The 23,014-nt window shown below is 42.7% G+C and overlaps 1 protein-coding gene across 1 annotated transcript in view; it reads right to left on the minus strand.

Annotated features, from left to right (window-relative positions):
* Window positions 1-7,118: 7,118 nt before the first annotated feature.
* Window positions 7,119-23,014, minus strand: part of LOC146631254 (ras and Rab interactor 2-like) — a 38,409-nt gene continuing 22,513 nt past the window's right edge. Inside the window, exons 6-13 of the mRNA XM_085355222.1 lie at window positions 22,368-22,440; window positions 21,684-21,775; window positions 16,198-17,574; window positions 12,148-12,230; window positions 11,825-12,050; window positions 11,062-11,193; window positions 8,313-8,476; window positions 7,119-8,053 (exon numbers count right to left, since the gene is read on the minus strand). Of these exons, the coding sequence (XP_085211348.1) occupies window positions 7,727-8,053; window positions 8,313-8,476; window positions 11,062-11,193; window positions 11,825-12,050; window positions 12,148-12,230; window positions 16,198-17,574; window positions 21,684-21,775; window positions 22,368-22,440 (2,474 nt within the window). The 3' untranslated portion in view covers window positions 7,119-7,726. The remainder of the gene's footprint in view (window positions 8,054-8,312; window positions 8,477-11,061; window positions 11,194-11,824; window positions 12,051-12,147; window positions 12,231-16,197; window positions 17,575-21,683; window positions 21,776-22,367; window positions 22,441-23,014) is intronic.

The following is a 23,014-nucleotide window of genomic DNA, read 5'->3' on the forward strand; positions in this document are numbered from 1 at the left end:
AACAAGCTGAAGTGAAATCATATAAACATTTCAAAGTAAAAACAGTAACGGGGCCAATACATCGTTGGAATCGGTGTTTCAGATGAAGATATGTTGTATGGCTCGCACTTTCTCGTGTTTTTTTGTTGCATTTTGTTCTGCTTGCTAAAAATAAATTCATTTTTTAGAAGTTACTCTCACTCAGCAGCAAATCAAACGCTTATTTTACCTGTTGCCTGATAATTATTTACTGTATTATTGATCTGCATATCAACAGTCACTGTAAATACCCGTGTAGCATTGCGCATGCTCAGTGATATAAGTTCTTGTTTCGGAAGTGCCCTCAATGTAGCGCGAATAGCTGAAAAGTTAAAAAAACAAAACAAAACAAAAAAACAATAAGGAAACCTAACCATCGTTTGAACACATAGAAATGAACTTTAACTAAAATCGACCCCCTAGGGGGAAAAAAAACACCATCAGCTGCTTTAACCCAGAATGAGAAATCGAAAGTAAAAACACCGGTGTTTGGCAAAAACCTCATCCAGCTGAACTGCAAGACGGGACTGTTGACTCAGCTTCATCTTGCATTATACTGACTCGTTCGTTTACGTATTAATTTACGTATTAACAAGCGAGCCAAACTCACCGAAGAAGCTACAGCACCTTTCTTTTCCACGAAGAGGAGATTGCGGCGTTCACGGCAGCATTGTGCGCAGAAGAAAACGACAAGAAAAAAAATACTTTCACTTTCTTAGGACCCGCCACAGCTGAGGAGCACGAATGGGCGTGAACCACAAAGCTGATATAATCTGGGAACGACCGCTCTCGGGACTCCTGGGTTTTTAGGGGGCGCTAGCTAGCTACTCCAACGCGTTTGCTCAAAACAACATACATCTCCCGAGTTAAAGATCTTTATTCTGGTTTTCACTTCATTTCACACAGAAGTGGCCATAACATTATACATAACTCCACTTTTACATCTTTATCGATTTTAACTACCTCAAAATACCCTTCTGTGAGTGTTCTGTGCAAGCTGAGCAACTTTCCCAGCATCCGCCATTTTGACTCCTGGCATGAAGCCAGCAGCAACGGGGACTTTAAATCAAGCGGTCTCCTGATGGACTCGCCTTCAACCACCACAACCAGCTCTTCTACAAACTTGCACCCTTCTGTTGTTGTTTAATAACCCATTCTAACAGCTGCCTGGCGTTTGTAAACGTATGCCCCGACGTAAAGCCTTAACAGCCAGGGTTAGGGTTAACCCTAACAACCCTAACCCGGAATACTAGTGTTTTATGGGGAAAAACAAGAAGGGAAATAAATAAGGAAATAAATGCATTTTTTAAATTCGTTAAAATGATCGCTGCTGTATTCCCGAAACCACTTCCGCCTTTTTTATTTCAATGTTTATTTATTTTTATTCTTTGTACAATCACATCCACATGCTCTCCCAAACTGGCTCTGACATCTACCAACCCTCAGAGATACAGGACCTCTCTTACATTTCGTCGTGGATTCCAGACACCTGTGCTCCATCACCATAGCTGGACTGGCCATCGGGCATACCGGGCATTTGCCCGGTGGGCCGCTGGCGATTTTTTGTTTTTATGGGCCGATCGATTATTTTTTGGAAGGGTATAAATAATGAAAGGTGTTGGATTGGCCAATTAGTCATGATCGACTCTGGGCTGGACCAATTACAGCCGAGGAGGTCGGATGCACCCTCGCCCTTGTTTAGCAATCTTATAGACGAACTAAAGAAAATGGAGAACAAAAAAAGGAAAGGAGGTGCAGAAAAAATTAGGGCCAAAAAGAAACAAGCCCTTCAGGCAGACGCTGCCAAATGTGTAAAAATAACTGAATTGTTTGGCGGTAGCTATGGCATAGCTTCCACAGATTTAGCAACATCACCAAGAGGCCAGCAGGTGGATAAGGGAAAGGGGAGGCAAGAGGAGGAGAGACCCGAGGCGTCCACCGGTCATAGTGGCAGAGGAACTGAACTTCAGGTAAGAAGTTATGACCAGGGCCCTATTTCAGGAAGCCGGTTTAGAAAACTCAGAGTGAAAAACGATACTCAGGGTTGAGTAACCCCGAACTGTCCAACTCGGAATATTCGGTTTCAGAAAGGCTGATAACAATTAGTTCAATCAACGCGGAGTTGCTTTAACCCCAAGTTAAGCGCGCGCACGAGGATACATAAAGCCCTGATTAGTGGAGCACAGATTAAGCGAGTCACCATGGAGACGGAGGGAAAGAAGGCGCGGTCAATTTTACAGCGCTTGAGGCCGAAATTCTGATGGCAGTATAGGGCTTTGGAGCGTGATGTCACGGGGGTGGGCTATAACATGCAAATTTTGCGGAAAAAAAGTAACACAGCCTCAGCTGCAAAAGAAAGGGAGCATGCATGGCAAAACATGGCCGACAGAGTCAATGCATGAGTGTTAATTTAAACATTGATCTAGGGATTTCCACCCATGTAACACGTTATTTTATTATATTTTATTTTATTTTTTATTTCATACATTTTATTTTGTCATGTGATGTGAGCGCAGGTGCAACCCAACAGGCCCCAAACGTTCCTGGCAGCAAGTAAAAATGAAATATAAAAATATAGTCCAAACAGGTAAGGTGTAATTGTATTATGAGCCATAGTGCTTGGTCTGTTTGTCCTATATAAATCAATTGCAGTTAGAGGCTACATTAATTTCCCCTCTGTAAGCACTTATTGAAATTATCTGAGCACATTACAAGTACATATTTGCTTACTCTGTATGCTCAAATGTGACCCGTTATAGCCAACAGAAAAAAAGCGGAGGCCTGAAAAACAGGTGGGGGTCCTCCACCACCACCACTCACAGAGGCTGAGCAGTTGGCTTCCACATTTGTGATAATGTTGGCAGCATCACATATGATCTTCACAGTGCAGAGAACACAAATTAGCATCCATTACTATAATGAAATAATCTGTTAGTTTGAAATGCTACAGGGAACTATGTACCTGTACATTAATGCTGTGGAAAGACTTCCTGTTCACATAGTCTCCTTCATTTACTGAAGGAGCAATGATTGGAATGTGAGTGCCATCTATACAGCCAATCACGCCTGGGAACCATGAAAATAAATGTAAAATTTAAGTAGTAGTTCAAATATCACCACATCATGAATTAAGTTTCGTTCATCCTGATACCTGCAATTTTGTGGCATCCCTCTTTGATGAATCTTGTGGGTCTATGACCGGGGAACACCACAAACGTGTACAGGAGACGTTTCAGTGCAACTGTAACATTCCTGACTGCCCGACAGACTTGGAAACGTGCTCAGCGTCACCAATATTATACAGAAAGCTCCCGTTTGCAAAAAACCGAAGTGCAATACAAATAATATGTACAGAACTGAGAGAATGTCCGCGATGTGTCACATGAGCAATATTAGGCCTGAGGATGTTATTCAAATAAATTATAGATTGTGCTGAAAAACGGTAACGTTCACACAGGAAATCATCAGGAAATGATAAAATGTCCAAACGCGCTCTAATCACTCTCTCCCGGCGGAGAGCTCTGCGGAGAATTTGGGCTTCAACATCTACTGGCTCTTCAAGGAAGGGGCACGCCATGTCTGACACTTCCTACAGTCAGGTTTCCGACAAAGAGGCGGAGAAAGTTAGGGTTAGTTGAAGTAAACCTGCTAGGGGGCAGGTTAGCTTCACGGAGTGTGTTGTCATAGTAACTCGCTCAGAATTAATCTAAACTCGCTTTGTGAAACCGAAAACCCAGAGTTTTCGTTAACTCAGGGTATACTTACTCAGATTTTGCTCTAAACCGGCTTCCTGAAATAGGGCCCTGCTGTCTATCTGTGTCAGATATAAACCAGGTTTAGTTGTAGTTTGTTTTCGTTGTGCTGACTTTTTACAGTCACTGGTACTGCCTAGCTAGCATGACGGAGTTTATATACTGCTGGGCGGGTGCTATGAAGTTACTGATAGTAAATTTTATTTTATGCTTAAGGTTAGTTTCTCAAACTCCTCAAAATCTTAACAAATTGTGCCAATCCTTACATGTTGCACCAGGCTGATCTATCATCAAAAGTGGAGAAGTCTGTGACAGAGGAGACAGAAGAGCAGCAGAGAGAGATGGAGCAAGAGAGAGAAATAAAAGAGCAGGAGAGAGAGATGGAGAGATGACTTTATGTCATCCATGAGGGATGCATTTGACCTATGTTTCACATATTATAGCCCAACAAGTTTCTTATAGCAATTTAAATATGAGCAATCACTTTTTGGCACAACACCGGCTATTGCAGTTACAGCTTCTTGCCATTTTTTGTGTTTCTTTTTATCGCTGTGTAACTGAGTTCAATTGAAAGCCTGCATGTGCTAGTACCTCTTGCCACAAGTTCCCAGAATCCTTTGCGGTTTTACCCCTGAATGACGTCACATTTTTGGTGGGCCGGTCTCTAGTCAAAATGCCCGGGCCGATTTTTTGTCCCAGTCCAGCCCTGTCCATCACCTATCCACACACCTGCAGTATATAAACACAGGTTGACTCCTCCTCTCTAGGCCTTCATCTCTCTGGAAGAAAGTAAGGGCTGCGATTTTAGTCACCTTTGTTGGTTCTAGTTCTGGTTTAAACCTTAACACCTGTCCTGACTTACTTACCTCAGCTCAACTGGTTGTGGCAGATGCCCTGTGTCCGCCCCTCCCTCAGTCTGGTTCTGTTGGAGGTTTCCTCCTGTTAAAAGGGAGTTTTTCCTTCCCACTGTTGCCAAAGTACGGAGCAAGGTAATGGAGATTGGGGGAAAACAAGACGTACTTTTTTTTTCAATTTTCTTTCCTCCAATGTCCCTTGTTGGGCTCCCTACCAAAGTGCTTGCTCACAGGGCGTCATCTAATTGTCGGGGCTTTCTCTGTTTTCTTTGTATTATTGTAGGATCTTTACAATATAAAGTGTCTTGGAGCATCTGTTGTTGTGACTTAAGGCTATATAATGAAAACTGAATTCCATCTTCTTTGGGTATAAAAATCGTAGGGGGGAAGGTTTTATTTAGGGATAATCTAAACCAAATTTTGAAGGCTACCTGGAGGCGCCTGTATTGCCCTGTAAGTGCCACAGAGGGGCAGTCTCTGCTGACACAAACATAGAGTTAAGTTGGGATTTCCTGATGTGTGTGTGTGCTCTCTCTGAAAGGTAGGTAGTGCATGAGGCGGGCTTCTTACAGTGTCCTTTAAGAGCAATAAGCATGCTACATACAGGGACTTCATTATATTAATTACAGCCTTGTAAGACTTTGTTTTCTGGTATGGCACAAAACCATACACTTTAATCTTCTGGCCTCAACATAAACCTGACACCTTCACTTGTACCTAAACTGCTTGTTTGGAGTCAGTATTGGTCTAAACACATACCGTCTTTAATCTTTGCTAAATAGCTTTGAACTACACATAGCAGTCAACTCACCTAACCTTTATTTGATCCCTTCTCCTGATCAAATAGACAAAACCCACAATCTGTCTTTGTTTTTTTGTTTTTTTGCCTCACCCTCTAAATCCACCTTTGCTTTCCTATATTTATTGCAAAGGCCACACTTGTGGCTTTGAAGATCTTTAGTTGAACCCATGTTCCAAAGAGACAGGCAGGAGTCACAATGAACCGGGGACAAAGACCGGAGAACAACTCCATTAGCTTGAAGCCTAATGTCTCACTATCAGTTCCAGGAAGCTTTTCACTTTGTTACAGTACATTATGTACCACACTTTGGCATACACTATTGTGAGTACATTAACTTTGTTGTTCAGGCGTGGTTCAAATGGCAAACACAGAGGTCAGAGGGTCAGCGTGGAGCCTGACGCTGCTAACAAAACAACCCAACAGAAAATCGAATGAAAGGAAGATTCATAACAGTCCACTTGAAACAGGCTTGAAAGGTGACAGAATCCTGATATTTTTCCAAATAAAAGAAATACTTTTGAACTCTTTATTTTCTTGCGTCATAACAACTGTAGTGGGGTGGATTTAGAATAGAATAATCCTTTCATTGTCCCACATGGGGAAAGTTGGAAGTTTATTTTTAACTGATGCCATGATGATGCTTAAATTTAGGGGTGTAACCACGCTGACTGTCCCAGCACACAGAGGCATGGCTGAGTGCTGCAAACCTTCACCTTGTTTTTGTTTTAGGAACCTGTTTATTCTATTTTATTTGAGAGTAAACTTGGTGTGGAAGTTAAACTTGGTGCATTACTTGCCGTGCAGTCCTTTGATTGGCTGCTGTGCTGCTGCATAAATTAACAGATTTGGCTGAATTTGTGAATGATGTAGACTCATTCAAAAGGTGGTTGTTTTGCATAAGTTTCACTGTGTGGTCAGAGTCCACCAATGTATCGCTGTATAAGTTGTGTAAAAAAAAAGAAAAAAAAAATATATTAGGGGTGCAACGATATTCGTATCGATATTGAACCGTTCGATACAGTGCTTTCGGTTCGGTACGCATATGTATCGAACAATACAACATTTGTAATTTATTTTATCAACTTTCCTTCTGACGATGCTGTCTGTGTGGAGCGCTCAGTGAATCTGCGTTCGACTACTCCGCCTAGGCTGCACTGTCGAGCGCAGCCTAGGCGCTCGACAGTGCGTATATACGTATATATATATATATATACACACACACACACACACACACACACACACACACACACACACACACACACACACACACACACACGTATACACACAGACTCGTGTTTTCTGAGTTTGAGAAATTTACCAAATTAATGGTTTTTGAAATGGTTTGGCATAATGCACCATGTTTTACTTCAGCTGTCCAATATGTGAGGCTTTGTGTAACTCATCTCAGACACGTTGAGTGTAGAAAATAAAGCTGCTCACCGCTGCAGGCTGATACTCATGTTTAAACCCTCAGGAGGTGACTAATGGTGCATTTTGCAGGTGTGTGATTTTGTCTCATAAATGCAGCAAAATCATCCATTGTTCTCTTCCTGTTGCCGTGCTACTGAATTGTGACTTTTCAGAAAAACATACATAAATACAGGAGTCATCAAGTGGCCTCGTTTAAAGTGTATTTTATAAATTTACATATTCAGCTTTTTTTTTTTTAATAACATACAATAGAAACAGTTCTGATTTAAGTCGACTTTGGAGAAATATCTGGCATAAATAAAGTCCAGTATTGAGTCCAGTACAGAAACAGTAATTCAGAATACAAATCTTTGTCACTTAAGGGATAAAAAATATTTGGATATAAAAATATTTCTACACACAAATACCAACTGCAGTTGTCCAGCAACTGCAGAACAATAAAAACAGAACAATCATACACTTTACAAAAGCTCATTTCTCTTTTTAAATTAATGTTTAGAGTGGAGTTTTAATCTGGGTTGAATGCTGTCAGTGGCAAACAGTATAATCAATTCCTTTTAAAGGCACCGAGGGAGCAGTAGTTAAGGCAAAAGTTAGTCATTTATTTGAGGATGGTATACGTGTCCATCATGGCCAAACATTTCATTTCCACCCACGTAACACATGCTAAACTCCTTTATAACCAAAGCAGATACAGGCTGCTGAATTTCCCCTTCTTTGTCTTTTTCCAGAGTTCAACCTAATTAAAAAAAATCATTTGCTAATCAAAGACACCCTTATTTCATATCTGCATCAACTTGCCAACGTGCAACTTCAACCCTCTCCACAAAACATCAACAAGCACCAGAGGCGGAGCTTGTCTCCCTCTGCTATTCAACCTGAGGACAGTTTCCATTTTGCACGACGCCGGGGACGCAGAGGTTCAGGTTGTGCACCCTCCTGTAGACGAAGTGGAAGACCTGAGCGCGCGGCCGGCTGTGGAGCTCGGCTTTGATTCGCTGAGGGTGAGTGTCTGGGGTGAGCTGCTGGCTGGTTTCCTCGTTGACCAGAAACAGAGCGTAGTTCTCAGGGTCGGAGAGCCTGAACTTCTGGGCGCACAGCGAGCAGACCTCTTCTGTGGTGGTGTACGGGTGGACGACCAGCGTTTTGGCCGTGCAGCCCACCCCCGGCTCTTGCAGCGCGACTCGGAGATAGTTCTAGAGAGAAAAGAGTTCAATTTTAGAAAACTGTAAAATGAACGAAAGGGGCATTTCTGAGGAGGTGAGCAGGCAGGAAACCCACATGCAGTGGCAAAGATTTTACATGCAGTAATGTTATCAGGAGCAACATGCTGTGATGTTAGTACAGTTGAGACACAGCACCTTCCATGCCTCTGTCCAAAGCTGGATTTACTCTTACTGGTACAAGTTTGACTCACTGCCTGGATGGTCAAGGTCGGCTCAGGTCAGGTGATACCTGAAAGTCGTCCACACACGGTACTGAACGCTGGGCGGTCCGCCGGCGGTGCCACTGTTGCAGCGTGTTCCTGGCCTCGGAGCTCAGCACTCGGGCCGCCTGCTCCTCCTGGAAGTTTTTGATGAGGGACATGGCTCCGTAGGCGCTGGTCAGGTAGTAACCGCCTGGGGTAAAAATTAAATACAAAAAGAAATGAAACCAACCGAAGTTAAAAAATAATTAAGAAAAATGAAGACAGTTGCGCCTTTCTGGCAGAAATGAATCAGATTTGGTGCTTAAGGGTCAAAGATATTTACCTACACAGCCGATTATTAAACATTTTCAGTTTACATGCCAGACAGCTTGGCGCTGATGGGAAAATATTTCACTCTTGGTACATTAAACCTTCTTATTTTTTCCTTTTGAAGTGGTTCCAGCCCATTAAAAATCAAAACACTGACTGGAATTTCCTTGCTGTGAGGACTTTTCCTTCCTATGCAAGCATTTATCAAGTTTTCTCAAAGAACCTTCAATAAAAACTGGAGCTGAGAATCACTGTAAAAGACCTCAGTGATACCGTATACCTTCTACTGAAGGCAAGACAAAGCTTTCAAAAGAAGAAACAAACATGTTAAATGACTTTAGACAGAAACTGTTGGGACACTTTGCAGTTCAGTCTTTATTTATTTTACTATTTATCATCATCCTGCGAGTGAACTTTGTGTCTTTAGTTTCCACTAAATACCAAGCTTCATAATAAAGACATTAATGCTAAAATAAGGAAAACCTCACATTTGTTTTTTTTTAAATCAAACTTTAAAAGGAACTACTTCTGTAGATTTCTGGCCACTAGGGGGCAGCACAGCAGGCCAAGTCAATTTCTCCATAAGCGCATTTTAAAGACAACAGGTGAGCAGAGTGCTGTACAGCTAAAAGAACCAATTAAAATAAATTAAAGTCATTAAAAACAAAACATCTGTAACTAACTCATCAAGTAGTGATGATTTTGGTGATGATTAAACCTCTGCCCACGTGTCCCACATCATTTCCAACCAGCAGCAACGTGTAGATATTCACGACTCTTTCACTCCCGCGAACAGTAACTAACACTAGTGTTACACAACACACTGTGACATGGTTTTAGTTATAAAACATAACTCATTTGTTTCTCTTTCAGCCGGTCACGGGTCCGAAGGGTTAATGACTCATTGTTAGCAGAAGGTGTATTGCTCTATAATTTACCAGCTTTTAAAACATCGCTCCGGGCCAGTGATGGAGAGGAAAATATTTCAGTGAATCTTTAAATTCTTTAGTTTCTCAGCTTAGCGTCATGGTTGTACAGTACAGCTGTTACCAGCTGAATGTGGGAGTGTTTTTATGTTTATTCTACCAGACGCACTGCAGCATCTTTCAGAAGCCTCCTAAACATTCATCAAGAAAGCGTCACTAAAAGTGCCACCAGGCGGATTTTTGTTTAAATTAAACAGGAGGCACATGAAGCTGCACAGAACAGGCGACCCGGCAAAGGCTTGGAGACCCTGAGCAGACTGAACTCCACTCCTGAACGCTCCCGGCGTGAATGAAAGACATGTGATGGTGTAGTGATACACGCCTGGTTTATTCTCTGTGGTTTCGTTTACTCTGACATGACATAGATGTCACCAAGCTAAAAGTACACATGGCCCCGACAGCCACACACTTACATATACAGGCAATTATTCATTATTTAGACAAACAATGAGTAACATCTTACAGCTGAGAGCTCGTCATCTACTGTCATTAACATTGCTCATAAAACGTTTCACCCACCACAAAAAACCTGAGTGATCTGACAGCTAATATGGAGTCTGACCCTTCCTCGTTGCCGTTTCTCTGACTTATTACCTACTAAATTATTCATGAGCAGTATTTCTGTAGGATGTTTTTTCAAAAGAAAACAGCTCCAAGTTTGTTGCTGCTGGTAATAAAACTGATAAGAGCAGCGATACTGAATCAAAACATCAAAGCTGTAAAACCATAACAATGAGTAATAAGATGCTGTAAAAGCTGCACAGTTATTAAAGGAAAGAGTTTGGAGATAAAACTCGGCAGGTTCATCGCTACATGCAGCAGCGGCAGATTATGCAAAATATTCCTTTCCACAATCAGTCCTGATACAACATCCTAATACTGTCAACCGGACTGTGGCAGGAAACCACTCCTCTCACAGTCTGAACTTCCACTACGTGACTTCCACCTATAATCTTGGGTATGTACATCCATTAAACTGGAAGCTTCCTGTTCTCACACAGTCAAAATGGCAAGACCTTCCTCTGACCAGGTTACAAAACAGGGTGGACCTCTTTAGCCTCACAGCACACTGGTGCGCCCAACCTGGAGAATGAAGCATCTAAACTTTAAGACGAGGTGATGTTTTCAGTGAGCAGACCTCAGAGTCTCTCTCTGCTTTATTTAAAGTCCTGCTTTAACAATGTTACACGTCAGTAGGAAAGGCTCTGTTATGACCCAATGATCTTTTCCTAGCAAACTAGTTTGGTACCTAAATGTATTGTAGACATTGATCTTTTAAAGTATAAGGCATACTGTTGTTCTAACTATTTTCACATGCAGCTAAACTGAATCATGATTAGATATCGTGAAGTTATTTTTCTAAACCATGAAAAGAATTCTGCAAATATTGAGCGAACATTTCTCAGATGGTAACTGTGTCTGTAACCGATGCACAAGTGCTGCTGTAATGTGTATGTCCTGTGTAACCGACAGGACCTACCCTCTCCTTGAAGCAGGGATGGATCCAGCAGCTCCATCATGTACTGGATCTCCGTGTCCAGCTGTGGCATGTTGCACTGAGCCACCACATAAGTGAGCATGGGCAGGAAGTCATCGGCACCGTACATCCTCCCTGGAAGGAAACAGATGGAGAGCAGAGGGGGATGTAGGTGTGGCAGGTTTGTATTTTCAAATTATTTTTCACTTTTATATCGTTTTCAGTTCGTTTCCGGAGTTCGTTAGATCGTTCTCAGTTCTGCTTTCATTTGAAAATGTTAAAATGTTTCATTTTAGTTTCGTTTTTATTAATTTTGACGTTAGGTTTAGTCATTTTTAATTGGAATTGTATGGAGGGCGTATGTCAAGAGGTGTGATTTAGGAAAATCAGAACAGGTGTTACTTTTTGAAAACTCCTTTTGGAAGCAGTTGACTCACAGTCTAGACATCCAGACTCTCAACAAACACGCCCATCAAAGCCTCATCAGCCAAGTTGTGATAACTACTATCACAAATGAATACATTCTAAAACTACAAAATCATTTCTGTTAGTTTGAATTTTTTCCAAGAGTCTGGTTTTTCATTTTTATTTTAGAATAAAACAATGTTTTTTATATCTAATTTTAGTTTTTGGTTTCATTTCAGTTAACTACAATAACCTTGATGGTAGTCGCACAGGTCAGGCAGAGGAAGGAAAAGGAAAAAAATCACAGCTGTAAACAATCAGAGGAAACTGACAAACTGGGAACAAACGGACTTTTCCATACCTGAGTTATCCTGCATGATGGTGTAAATGAGCTTACACACTCGCAGCAGCAGTGACACCTTCTTCTCGGGGGAATACATCTTCCTCATGTTCAGGAACTTCTGCCGGATTTTCTCAATAGCCACGGCGTCAGGGGGCACGGCACCATCCACCCCGAGCTCCTGGGGCTTTTTGGTCTTAGCCAGCGCCAAGTTCTCCCTCAGCTGCTGCAAAGCTCCACTGCTCACCTGCAGCGAACAGAGACAATGCATCACTGATATCAGGGCTTCATCTTTAGCATTGCTTATCTCCTCATTTATCAAGACACTTTTCTAAGATCTTCACCTGGAAGTCATGCAAAGCCGTCTCGATGACGCTGTTCAGAGGTTTTAAGACACATTTGTGCATGGCCTTCTCCAGCACCTGGTCTGTGGAAGAGGACACACCCACACACAGACAACCGGTTAAGCACCAGACGTAATGTAACGATCATTTCTTTGAGTAATCAAATAATAAAGTGTGTCACTGTGTGTTGTGCAATGACAAGTTAAATAAAACTGAAACTGTACATTTGCTGTAACTCTTATGTACACTGCAGTTCCTGGGAACGAATGAGGTGATTTACTGGTTAACCCGAAACCATCGTCACATGCTTATGGCAGTCAGCACGCTGAAGTCATGTTCATCAACCCTGAAACTTGCACAGACTTTTCTCACATTTAACGCTGCACAGTCCTGGACTCCGTCCTCACATATGGCTTAAAGTCAGGCTAAGATTAAGTTATCAGGCTTAAATTATCCACCCTAATATCAGAGTGCGTCATCTTTAAAGACTTAATGCTTTTAATCAGTAATTAAACCCAGATGACATGTGAGAGATCACTGACAATAAGCTCAACATGAGCATTCAGTCGGCAAACCGACTTTTTGTTTTCTTTATTTGCCAAAATTGATCGTACCTGAATGTATTTCTTTCTTTTTCTTTTTATTATTTCTTTTTTAATGTATTTTTTGGAAATATGGCAATTTGACCCAGTGCACTATAAATGCATTTCAAGAAATCACATGGAAAATAAAATATCTGCATTTTTAAAATCATTTCTACTACATGTTATTTGCATGTCAAAACGGAGACCATACCAAGAAATTCACCTCAGTCAGCTCAACGCTTCAGATGTTTCTATTCTTCAGTTGTTTTCTTTATTAGAAAATAACAACAACACCCTCCTACTTCACCAAAAGTTGATTCTGTTCATCTGGACGTAGCAGTTTGTGGGAGAAACGTTTCGTCACTCATCCAACTGACTTCTTCAGTCTCAGCTGACTGCAGGTTTCCCCAGTCTTATAAACAGTACATACTCCTACCTCAGATATTACCAGCTGCATCTCTGTGGGGCTCACATAACCACTTTATGGTTAGGAGACACTTTTGAATTCCAGTCTGTTTGCTCTCATCAGCAAAACAAATCGAAATCAGAGACCAAGTAGACTGACCTCCCCCCACTTCATGCATGTCTTTGGGACTGTGAGAGGAGAAGCCACGGAGACACGGGGAAAACACAGGGATGGTTTGGCAACAGCGCAAACCACCGCGCCATCATGCTGCCAGAAGGCCGTTTAAGACAATGAACAGGAAGTAATTTGAGTATAAGGATGCACAATGTCTGGCAGCACAGAAGGCCCTCAGGCACATGATGCCCTTTACCATCCATCCTGTGATGAAATCATTTACGAGGACGTCAAGCTATCGCCGATATGTCTCCCTAATGCCAAGGCTCCTCTCACAAAGTTGCCTCCTAAACGGCAGCAGGAGAACAAATCAGATTTAAGCGTGATTATCTCCACTAATCACAGCAGCATGATTTACTTTGATTAGTGGACATAACAAAAAAGCTCAAGCTGGTTGAATAATCTCTTTATTTGCTACAGTATAGTGTTTTTTGGCTCTTTTTATGTGTAAGAACAGATTATATGAACATGTGGGCTAATGGGAAACATTTGCTATCTTAACACTAAAAAGCAGAAAAAGGTAAATAATTGGAAGAAGGATCAACGCATGCCTTTCAAAGCTGAAGCCGCAAAATGAGTAAATAAACTAAACTTTAGAGTTTGACATTCAAACACTTGAAATCAGGTTGTGTCAGATAGATTGCATGTTTATGGCTCTGATAAGGTTAAAGAGTGACTGACCTCGAGTGTGAGCTTTAAGCATTCCGGTCATATACCAACCTGGAAGCAGATTGTACGTGAGTGTAAATACAACGGCTCCGTCTGTACCTCTGACCCACGTACCCGGGCTTCAAACCATTTCCTCAACTATGCCCAGCATGCTGCATTTCACACAATCGCGTGTTATTGTTCACTGACAGCGAGTATTCATGCAGCACAGGCAACCCCAGCCTCCGGGCGCTGTTTATGCCAGACTTATGCAATGATTTACGCAGAACAAAGTACAGTGCATGCACGCACAGGAATCCTGTTCTTATGAAGAATTGGTATTCTGTTTTGCTTTCTTTGTGAGCCACAGAAGTACAGGATGACTACCTCCCAATTATCCCGCTCACTCTGTACGAGAGCCAAGTGCTGTGGCTCACCTGAGACAAGGGCTTGGCGAGTCCTTTATTGCAAAATGCTTACAGATATAAATCTAGAGCCATAAAAAGGAAGCCTTGGACGACTCTGTTAGATCCTCACGTGCACACAAGGACGTGATCGGAGCCTCCTCAGGATCGACCGTTACATTTTCTGACTTTCTGATTTGTTGTTAGGTTTTATCTCAAAAGCAATTAAATCGGGAGGCAAACACGTACTCCTACATCTGACGGAACACCAGAAGCGCATAATAAATATCTCATTTACTGATTTACACCCCGCCTTTCTTCGTCATTCACATTCTCTGTTTACTTATGAATTGGGGTGTGTGCTGCCAGTCAAAAGCCTCCCTATAAGCTAACCATTCTGCTTCTCCCACTCACAATACTTCAAGTGTTGCACTCTCTAAAATCACTCCAAATTTTGCACTTCAAGCTTTCCTTTTCATTATAAACACAACAGAACATTTTGTTCTGCTGCAACATAACTGCACTCCCCAGTATTTCTGTAAACACGCCCGAGAGGCTCGAAGGGTCACCTTAGCTCCACTTCTCCTTTTTTACAGTTATGTGTGAGTGTAACATGACATCAGGCGGACTGTCGGCTCTCAGCTCAGACTTTTTATTCTGACAGCTGACAAACGAGGGCTTAATCTGAGCCACTTTATACTCATTTATGTTTCAGTTCTGGTGCTCACAAATGTTCCAGCAGGCTGGATGTGGCTCAGACATCCTGAGCTGGGTTACAGCAAGTATTATGGGTGTTAGACTTGGCCAAAACTCACAACACACCTCATTTGGCTCATGTAAGGTGGATGTGGGGCTAAGTTTAGGCAGTCAGACTCATCCTGATACATCAGCGTCACTCAAGGCCAAACGTGGCTCACAGGAAACTGAAGATGTGGGCCACATTTGGGCCAATGACTAGTAAAGTAGATTTCCATTTTGCAAACTATTGAATCAAAGTCTGCCTGCTTATTAAACATGTTTACATTAGTTCTCCTCTCCAAAGCGAACCTTTGTGAGCGCGAGATTGTTTATGTGCGGTCTGTTAGGACAATCAGAAAGGATCATTTCTCTGTCCCTGAACAAGGCTTTGCTGTTATTGTTTACAATGAACAAGGGGATGTGAGATGTGTGCAAAGACATGCTCACATATTCTGCAAAGCAAGTGCACAATAATCTGATCAGAATGAAGCGTCCCTTTCAGAGAGTTTTCCATATGTGCAAACTATTTTTTCAAATGTTCTGACATCACTGAGAAAGCAACACTTTAAAAAACATATCCAGCAGGACCTGATGGATCCTAACACGAGCAGCAGTATAATGATAATAATGAATGAAATGAAGGCATACGAAGGTACTTTTTGACACAGTTCTGTAGCCTTGAGTCCTGACATTTAATAACAGCCCCACCAAGTTAAATATACACTTAAAAGCAACACCTGCCCTTCAAAGTCAAACTCAACTACAGTGTGAGATTATGCCGACAAACACAGGCCAGGAATAACTCACTAGGGCACAGCACGCTGGCATGTCTGTAATTCAACACGGCTAATGAGGCATGCTAATATGGAAAGTTCAACGACACAATGCAAGGCTTCAGCACTGTCGATGAATGTAGTGATTTTGAAACCCTCTGAATCACTAATGGCCCAACATATCTGGAATGTGAACATGTAGAGATCTGAAAGCTGTCAGATATATAACAAAAACATGACACACGCCCACACCTGCACCCACACAAAGTCAGGATGAGCCCATACTACAAATCTCCAAGTCACATTTCACTTTAAACACTTACCAATCTGGTCCTCGGGTATGAGGGACTCAATAGGAGGGTCGAGCTCAGAGCTCTGGCGCAGGTAAGCCTTCATCTGTGTCATAAACTGCCTGAGAGTCTGCAGAAAATCCATCCCTGATGTGTGACAGCTTCGATTCTCCTGAACGAAGCCGATGTAGTCCTGAACCAGGGAACCAAAGTACGAGCTTTTGTCCCTGGACAGCTCAGCGATCCTTTTCACCGTCCGCCTCTCCGGGGTCATGAGGGAGCTGAGCATGCCGCTGACCTTACTGAAGCGCCCCTTCAAGGCCCTGGGAAGGATGAAGGAACTACCGCTTATATTCACGCCGACCTTTCGGCTCCGGGCTCTGAAGGATGGACGGAGGCGCATTTCTAAGTCTGTCTCCATTCCAACTCCGTAGTCCTCCTCCTCTTCTTCCCCATCGTCATCGTCCTCACTGCTGTCCTCCACCGGGTCTTGGTGATTTAGGTGTAATGATGGGGTAGGGGTCAGGCCCAGGGAGAATCCAGGAGACTGGGAGTATTCCAGTGAGTCGGAGGAAGAAGTAGACATGCTCATGTCGCTGAGTCGCTGGTGTCCCCTCTCATTAGGACCGGACGGACTCTCCAGATCCGCAGGGGTGGCAGATTGAGGCTGGCAGGATGGCAGTTTGGCACGAGACAGGGCCTTGGCGATGGTCTCATCATCCAGGGCAATGTGGCAGCGGTGAGACTCCAAATCCGGCTTCTTTGGCCTCGGAGGCGGTGGGTTTGAAGTCACGGGGATTGGTGAGCTGCCACTTTTGGATGATCCGCTGTGCTTGATGCCCATCGAAGGTCGAGTGGGTGCCGGGCGCTTATTTGAGGATTGGTGCTGCCTTGTAATTACAGCCTCTGGCATGCTCTTCGGTCTGGCAGTAGCTGCTGGAGGTCCAGGTGGAGGTGGGGCAGGACGCCGGCGTGGCATCGAGCGCGGCGGTGGGGGGCGAGGGGGCCGCGATTTGCTGTTGGGTTTGATTTTGTCCACGTGTGGATCACTGCTTTGGCTGCCAGTTAAAGGCTTTGATTCCTCTGCATTCTCCAGGGTGGACTCGACAGCCTTTGAGGGCGGCTCCTCCTCAGAGCTGCTATGGCGGTGCGGATGGGTTTGGAGAAAGAGCGGGTTAACAAAGCACAGAGGACCGCTGGAATGTCTTCTCTCTAGGTGAAAGTTAGGTGGAGGTGCATGGGATTGTAAGGTTGCCGGTGCGCTGTCACAGTGAGCCCTGGTGTGTCTCTGCTGTGACCCCTCGACCTCGCTGTTCCTGTTGGTCCGCTGGGGACTGAGGGTCCGGCTCAGAGGGCGACAGGGACGGGGGGAGGTGTGCCGCTGACTGCACAGGGCAGAGTCCCAGAAACCTGTAACACACAGACGTAAAGAAACCGTCAGAGGCAAACATTGACCAGCGTCTCCTGAGACAAGTCAAAACTCCCACAGAGAATAAATCCTCAGAGCAGCTGCTGTGTTCAAATTAACGCAGCAGCAGAGTTTTCAGCAGGTTCTCACCACTAACTTTGTTGGCTCCCTTTAAGTTTTCAAAGTTTTGTCCGTCTTTCCTGCTCGTTTGTCGTCTAGAAGTGTTCCATACTCAGCCCGTGCCTCTCTGCTCTGACTCACTGGATGCCGACACACACCCAGAGAGAGGGAGCCACACATGCTAATCACACAGTGGGAGGGCACTAAAAACTCCACATAGCGCACAGTCCCTCCACCCCTTTCTTCCTGCTCTGCATTTCCTTGTAGCTCTGAGTCGATTCAGTATCAGTCTTCTTTCTTCCTAATATCTAGTGTTAAATTTAAAGTCTGTGAATCTCATTTGAACAACTTTCTTCTTCTGTTTCTTTCTTACACTGACAGTGCATAAACATGAAAGGGGAGTGGAGGAAATGCTCTCTCACTCCACTGAATCATCCCATTGTTTTCAGCTGCTTGGCAAGACAGACCTCATTCTAACACAGCTGCTGCGAGAACAACTACAAAATAAAGCATCTGTGGAATCCCATCATAAACGCACGGCTACAGCATAAAGATTTAACCACCCTTTAAGAGAACAGACAACAAATAATCCACACTCAGCATACATCTACACAGTTGTTGCCACTTAAAAATGGAGACAAACTCGGGGGAAATGAAGAAGCAGCTCCAGCTGCTAGGTCAGTTTCATATGTCCTGTAATCCTTTGGTGTCTGGGGACTGAAAGCTGCCTGTGGGATTCTTGCTGGTCCATGTGAGCAACGAGCACCTGACACTGTGGTGTGTGTCTGCAGAGCAACCCAACCTGAATAAACACCACACGTAAAACTGACTGACCGCAGAGTGGGCTGAGCGCAGTTCCCCTTTATCCAAGTAAAGACGTGCACTTTAAAGTGCCTCGAACACACTTTCACTTAGCTTAAATACTACAAACAAGACATTTGTTTATACTGAGTGAAGCTCACCACATTAAAACCACAGGTTGTTTTTTTTTAGATATAAATAAATTTATTAATTCAATGCAGAAGTTACTGACAATAATAACCTCATCACTTCCTGCATGTGCTGCAAACTAAAACAATATCAGGAAAGCGAGGAATCTTCCACCAGAGATTCCTTAAGGTTTTTATTGTGAAATATCCATGCAGGAAGTCTTTAGAGTCTTTCGTCTGCCCATAGACTGTATATAAATGATGGATGAAGTGACAGTGATGTAACCCATGCTGCTGCCATGTTTTTTTAGAGTAGTAAATACCATGTTCAGGTGAGAGGGTGTTAAATTATCAGCTACATAAACGATCTACCTACAATGCACAATGCTAATGTGCGCTATGCAACAAACTAATACAACATGAATTTCTAACAGCTACTGATTTCACTAACCAAACTGTAGCACAAACACTTTGGATGGTCTTGCCTCACAGCATAATATTTGTCAGATTAAGTTATTACAAAGGGAAAAACTAACCATAAAGACCAAAACTGTTTTTGCAGCACGCTGTAAACATGGTGATTTCTGCTGTGAAGCCAGACATGCAAGATTTAACATGTGTATGGGGATTTACTTGCTTAAACAATGTTTGCGTGCCTTAATAAGTGGATACAGGTTAATTTAAGTTGCCACATTTGCATAATTTTCCAAACCCATAAGTCCCCACTTGGTCTGCAACAATTTTTAGGTAGGTTTTAAAAAGTGACCCTTGTGTCTGTCTGCGGTTTTAATGATGATGTCAGCAATGCTAACATGCATGTGTTAGAGTGGTATCTCACTTTGCAATGAGCAGCAATAATCTGTAGTATTTTGCATTCTAAATGGAAAGTTAATGTCTAAGCTGAGATGACCAAACTCACAGCACTGCTAACAAAAGTCATGCCGATAGGGAGGATAAGAGTTCAGCCTCATGAGAGATAAACTAACTGATTCACGGGAGGCGCAAGATAAGTTTTGTTTCTTTGTTTTTTCCCTTACATGTGCGTGGCCAGAGTCCACAACGGTCTGCTGTTTGTCTTTAAATAGAAGCAGTCCAATGACGAAGGGGAGTTTCCCTCAATGACAGGATAATCTTGCAAATCCGGCATTAAAGAAACTGGCTAATACTTAAAGGATGTTTCGGCCACTGTGCTTCATCACAAAGTAACTCTGCACGCTTCCACCCACATCCATTCATAGAAGACTGTGAAAAAACAATGATAGCGTTTCATCTTGGTAATGATGATATTATGTTAGCACACATGCTTGCAAGCCTTTTGTGTTTTTATACAGGTCTGAATGCAGTGCAATGGCATGTGTGTGCTCAGACAGCAGTTGGCCGTCTGTAGCTTTCCACTCGCCACTCCCTTCTCTCCCTCATCAGGGGTGAGTTATGTCGTAGGCTTCTGCTGACTCACCCGCAGTTTCACAGGAGCTGAGCTTAGAGTAACTCGGAGCGATGTGAGCAAATCTGCTATGAAACCCGACCAGGATAGTCAGTGTGAGGGAAAACAAACAGAGCACCTGCAGCACGAACACTGACCTTTTTATCTTTGCTTTGTTTGCCTGCCTGCACTTTACAGATCAGTAACCAGGTAATATTACAATTTCCAGTAGATACATCGAGCAAAAACTCAAACTGGAAAGCAAATTAAAAAGATTTGGAAACCAAATGAACAGTCTGAGTTCAACGCACTAAGATTGAAAAGCAGCCTTTACTTACTTACTCCTCTAGTTTACATTAAGTGAAAATAATAGCACTAAAGACACTATGTACCTATGTTAAAGTACCTATGCAGTGATTTCTACTCTGTTTGAGCACTCGAGCAATAGTTTCTTCCTGTCAGGACAAAGCTGAAGGAAACTGATTAGCCAAGCAAGAAAGAAGAAATCATAACAATTAGAATTTAAAAAAACAACAACTATTTATCAGTTTGCCTAGCACTTTTAATATAAGGGATAGAAAATACTAAATTAGCATGAGCCTTAGGTCCTAAAGACAATATCAAACTGGGTGTGAAAAGTGAAGCCAATGCACAAAAGACAAGGTAATCCCATCTAATGGGGTTGACTTGAAAAAAGTCCTTAAAAACACTTCATTGCTAAAGGTTTTCACTCATCTATCCAAACACAGCTGTATGAAAATCAAGCACCGACAGAAAGGGTCGCTCTCAGGAGCTCGGTGAATTCCCGCATGGTGCTGTGATACTCTTTAAACACTTTCTCTAACGGTGTGTTCACACTGAACACGATAGAGGTGGCCAGAGCGTCAGGTTTACATGTAAAGTCAGTGGAAAAGACTTTATGGGTTCAGTCACTCATTTGAGGTCATATTGAAAAAAACATTAGGTCCCATTTGTAAATTTTGATCATTTTAAGTTTCAGAAAAGAAGATTATGACAGCACCGAGCTGCTCCTTCAGTGTCCGGCTGCAGCACCTGCGGTGTGAGACGGACAGATTTCACAGGTCTTTCCTCCCTTCTGCTGTGAAACTCCACAACATGGTCTCTGCAGATGACCACACATATGCAGACAGACACACATCCAATACACAACGATAACTTTCGCCCCATCTCCCTGATGTGCAATAGTACCAACTGCAATTTCCCAGTTTAGCAGTTTTTTATTCTGTTTGGTATAGTATGTTATTCTGTCATATCGTATTCTATTCTATTGTTTTGTTTGTTTTTTCATTTTTCTTAATTTTTACTGTTCTTAACTTACTTTCTGCTGTGACCAAAACATTTCCCACATGTGGGACTAATAAAGGTTTATCTTATCTTATCATCCACATTATAGACTTAAAGGCTCATTTCGAGGCTTCATAATGGAACTTCAATAATCAGCAGCTGATGTCACGATAGCTACATCCTTATGCTATTTATGGTGGAGGTGCAATAACCACATTATCAAGACATACCAGGTAGAATTTACCATGAATTAAGTGCAGACAACTTGGAGATATACTTGTGAGAAATCCAACATGTTCATTCAGGGTGTGAGTTTACAAAGCAGCAAGGCTACCTGCTCCAAGCTGAGCCACCTCCTCCAGCTCTTTCTGGGTCTTGGCTGAAGCTATGGCCTCTGGGAGTTTGAGTGTGAATGGCAGGATATCTCTAAAGAGACAAAAACAAATTAAAATGTGTTAAGAAAGCAGAAGAAGGGATAAACATAGGAGCTGAAGTAGCTGTCGAATTAAAGGTCAGTCGTGAAAGAAACGTGCATGTGTGACAGATTTATGTTTATCCATCGTCCTCGTTTGACATAAAATCCTGGAACAAAAGTGATGACGCCTCAAGTCTGGTTGGCAAAACACGACCCAAACACGGTCATACAGATAAGTGCCTTCATAACACACCCTTGGTTTTCCACTGCACTACATTAACGCCACTTTAATACAGTGCTACAGATACACACACACCCCGTGCTCAGACTTTATAAAGCGAACACGCAGCTGAAGACGATATCTAAAGACAATTTTGTGTCCATTTAATTCTCTGCTTTGTTGTGCCTGGCATTTCTTTCAGCTCAACTATTTCCTGTGTCTGTCTGCGTTGCCCCAGCTGGCACGATATAAAACAAGAAGCGAAAGCCGTGAGCGCTGAGAGCGGACTGCTTACTCGACATTATCCTCATCCATGCTTGAATCATCACAAAGCAACAGCAAAGAAAACCAAACAAAGAAGCTGCCTTAGGTGGGGTATTTACCTGCTGATACAGTAAAAGGCCACGAGCCGGAACAGGTCTGCAAAGCTGATCCCAGATCCATCGAGAGAAAAGGCTGTAGGCAGATGAAATTTACAAAGATCTCATCAGATTTCACACACAGGAAGTTAATGACATGCAGTGCAAGAGTTCACCGAGGGATTTCTCGCCTAATCAGCATTTTTTCAGGCTTGTTTATACTGATGAGATGGTACTTGTGTCAGAAGAATTAAATAAACGAGCCCAACAATTCAGCTCAAAGAAAAAAAAAGGTTCTCAAAGGATAAATTAAAACGATGTGACTGCAACATTTTCAGACGACCTTCGTCAGTTACCCAGGGTTTCTCCTCTTCACTGACTCCAGGTACAAACTGCACATGCCCACTTCTCCGTCGCTTCTGGAAGAACAGGTCAATAATCCAGAAGCGCAACAAGTTTTACAAGTTCTCTTATCTCCTCTGGGTATTTTCCCTCTTTTGAACTGGCAGTTATAACACCAGGTCAGGGTGTCGAGTTCCCTCACTGTCCTCACGCCGCATAACAAATATGAGGATATAAACATGTCATCTTGTGTTCTGATTGCTGAAGGCAAAGAGACTCTTGCATGAATCTGTGGTGAGAAATAATAAAAGTGGATGTGCCAATAACTG

Source organism: Diplotaxodon limnothrissa, linkage group LG6 (genome assembly GCF_057381915.1).
Source record: "Diplotaxodon limnothrissa isolate DT_005_m linkage group LG6, D_limnothrissa_male_GT1.1, whole genome shotgun sequence".
Taxonomy (NCBI): Eukaryota; Metazoa; Chordata; class Actinopteri; order Cichliformes; family Cichlidae; genus Diplotaxodon; species Diplotaxodon limnothrissa.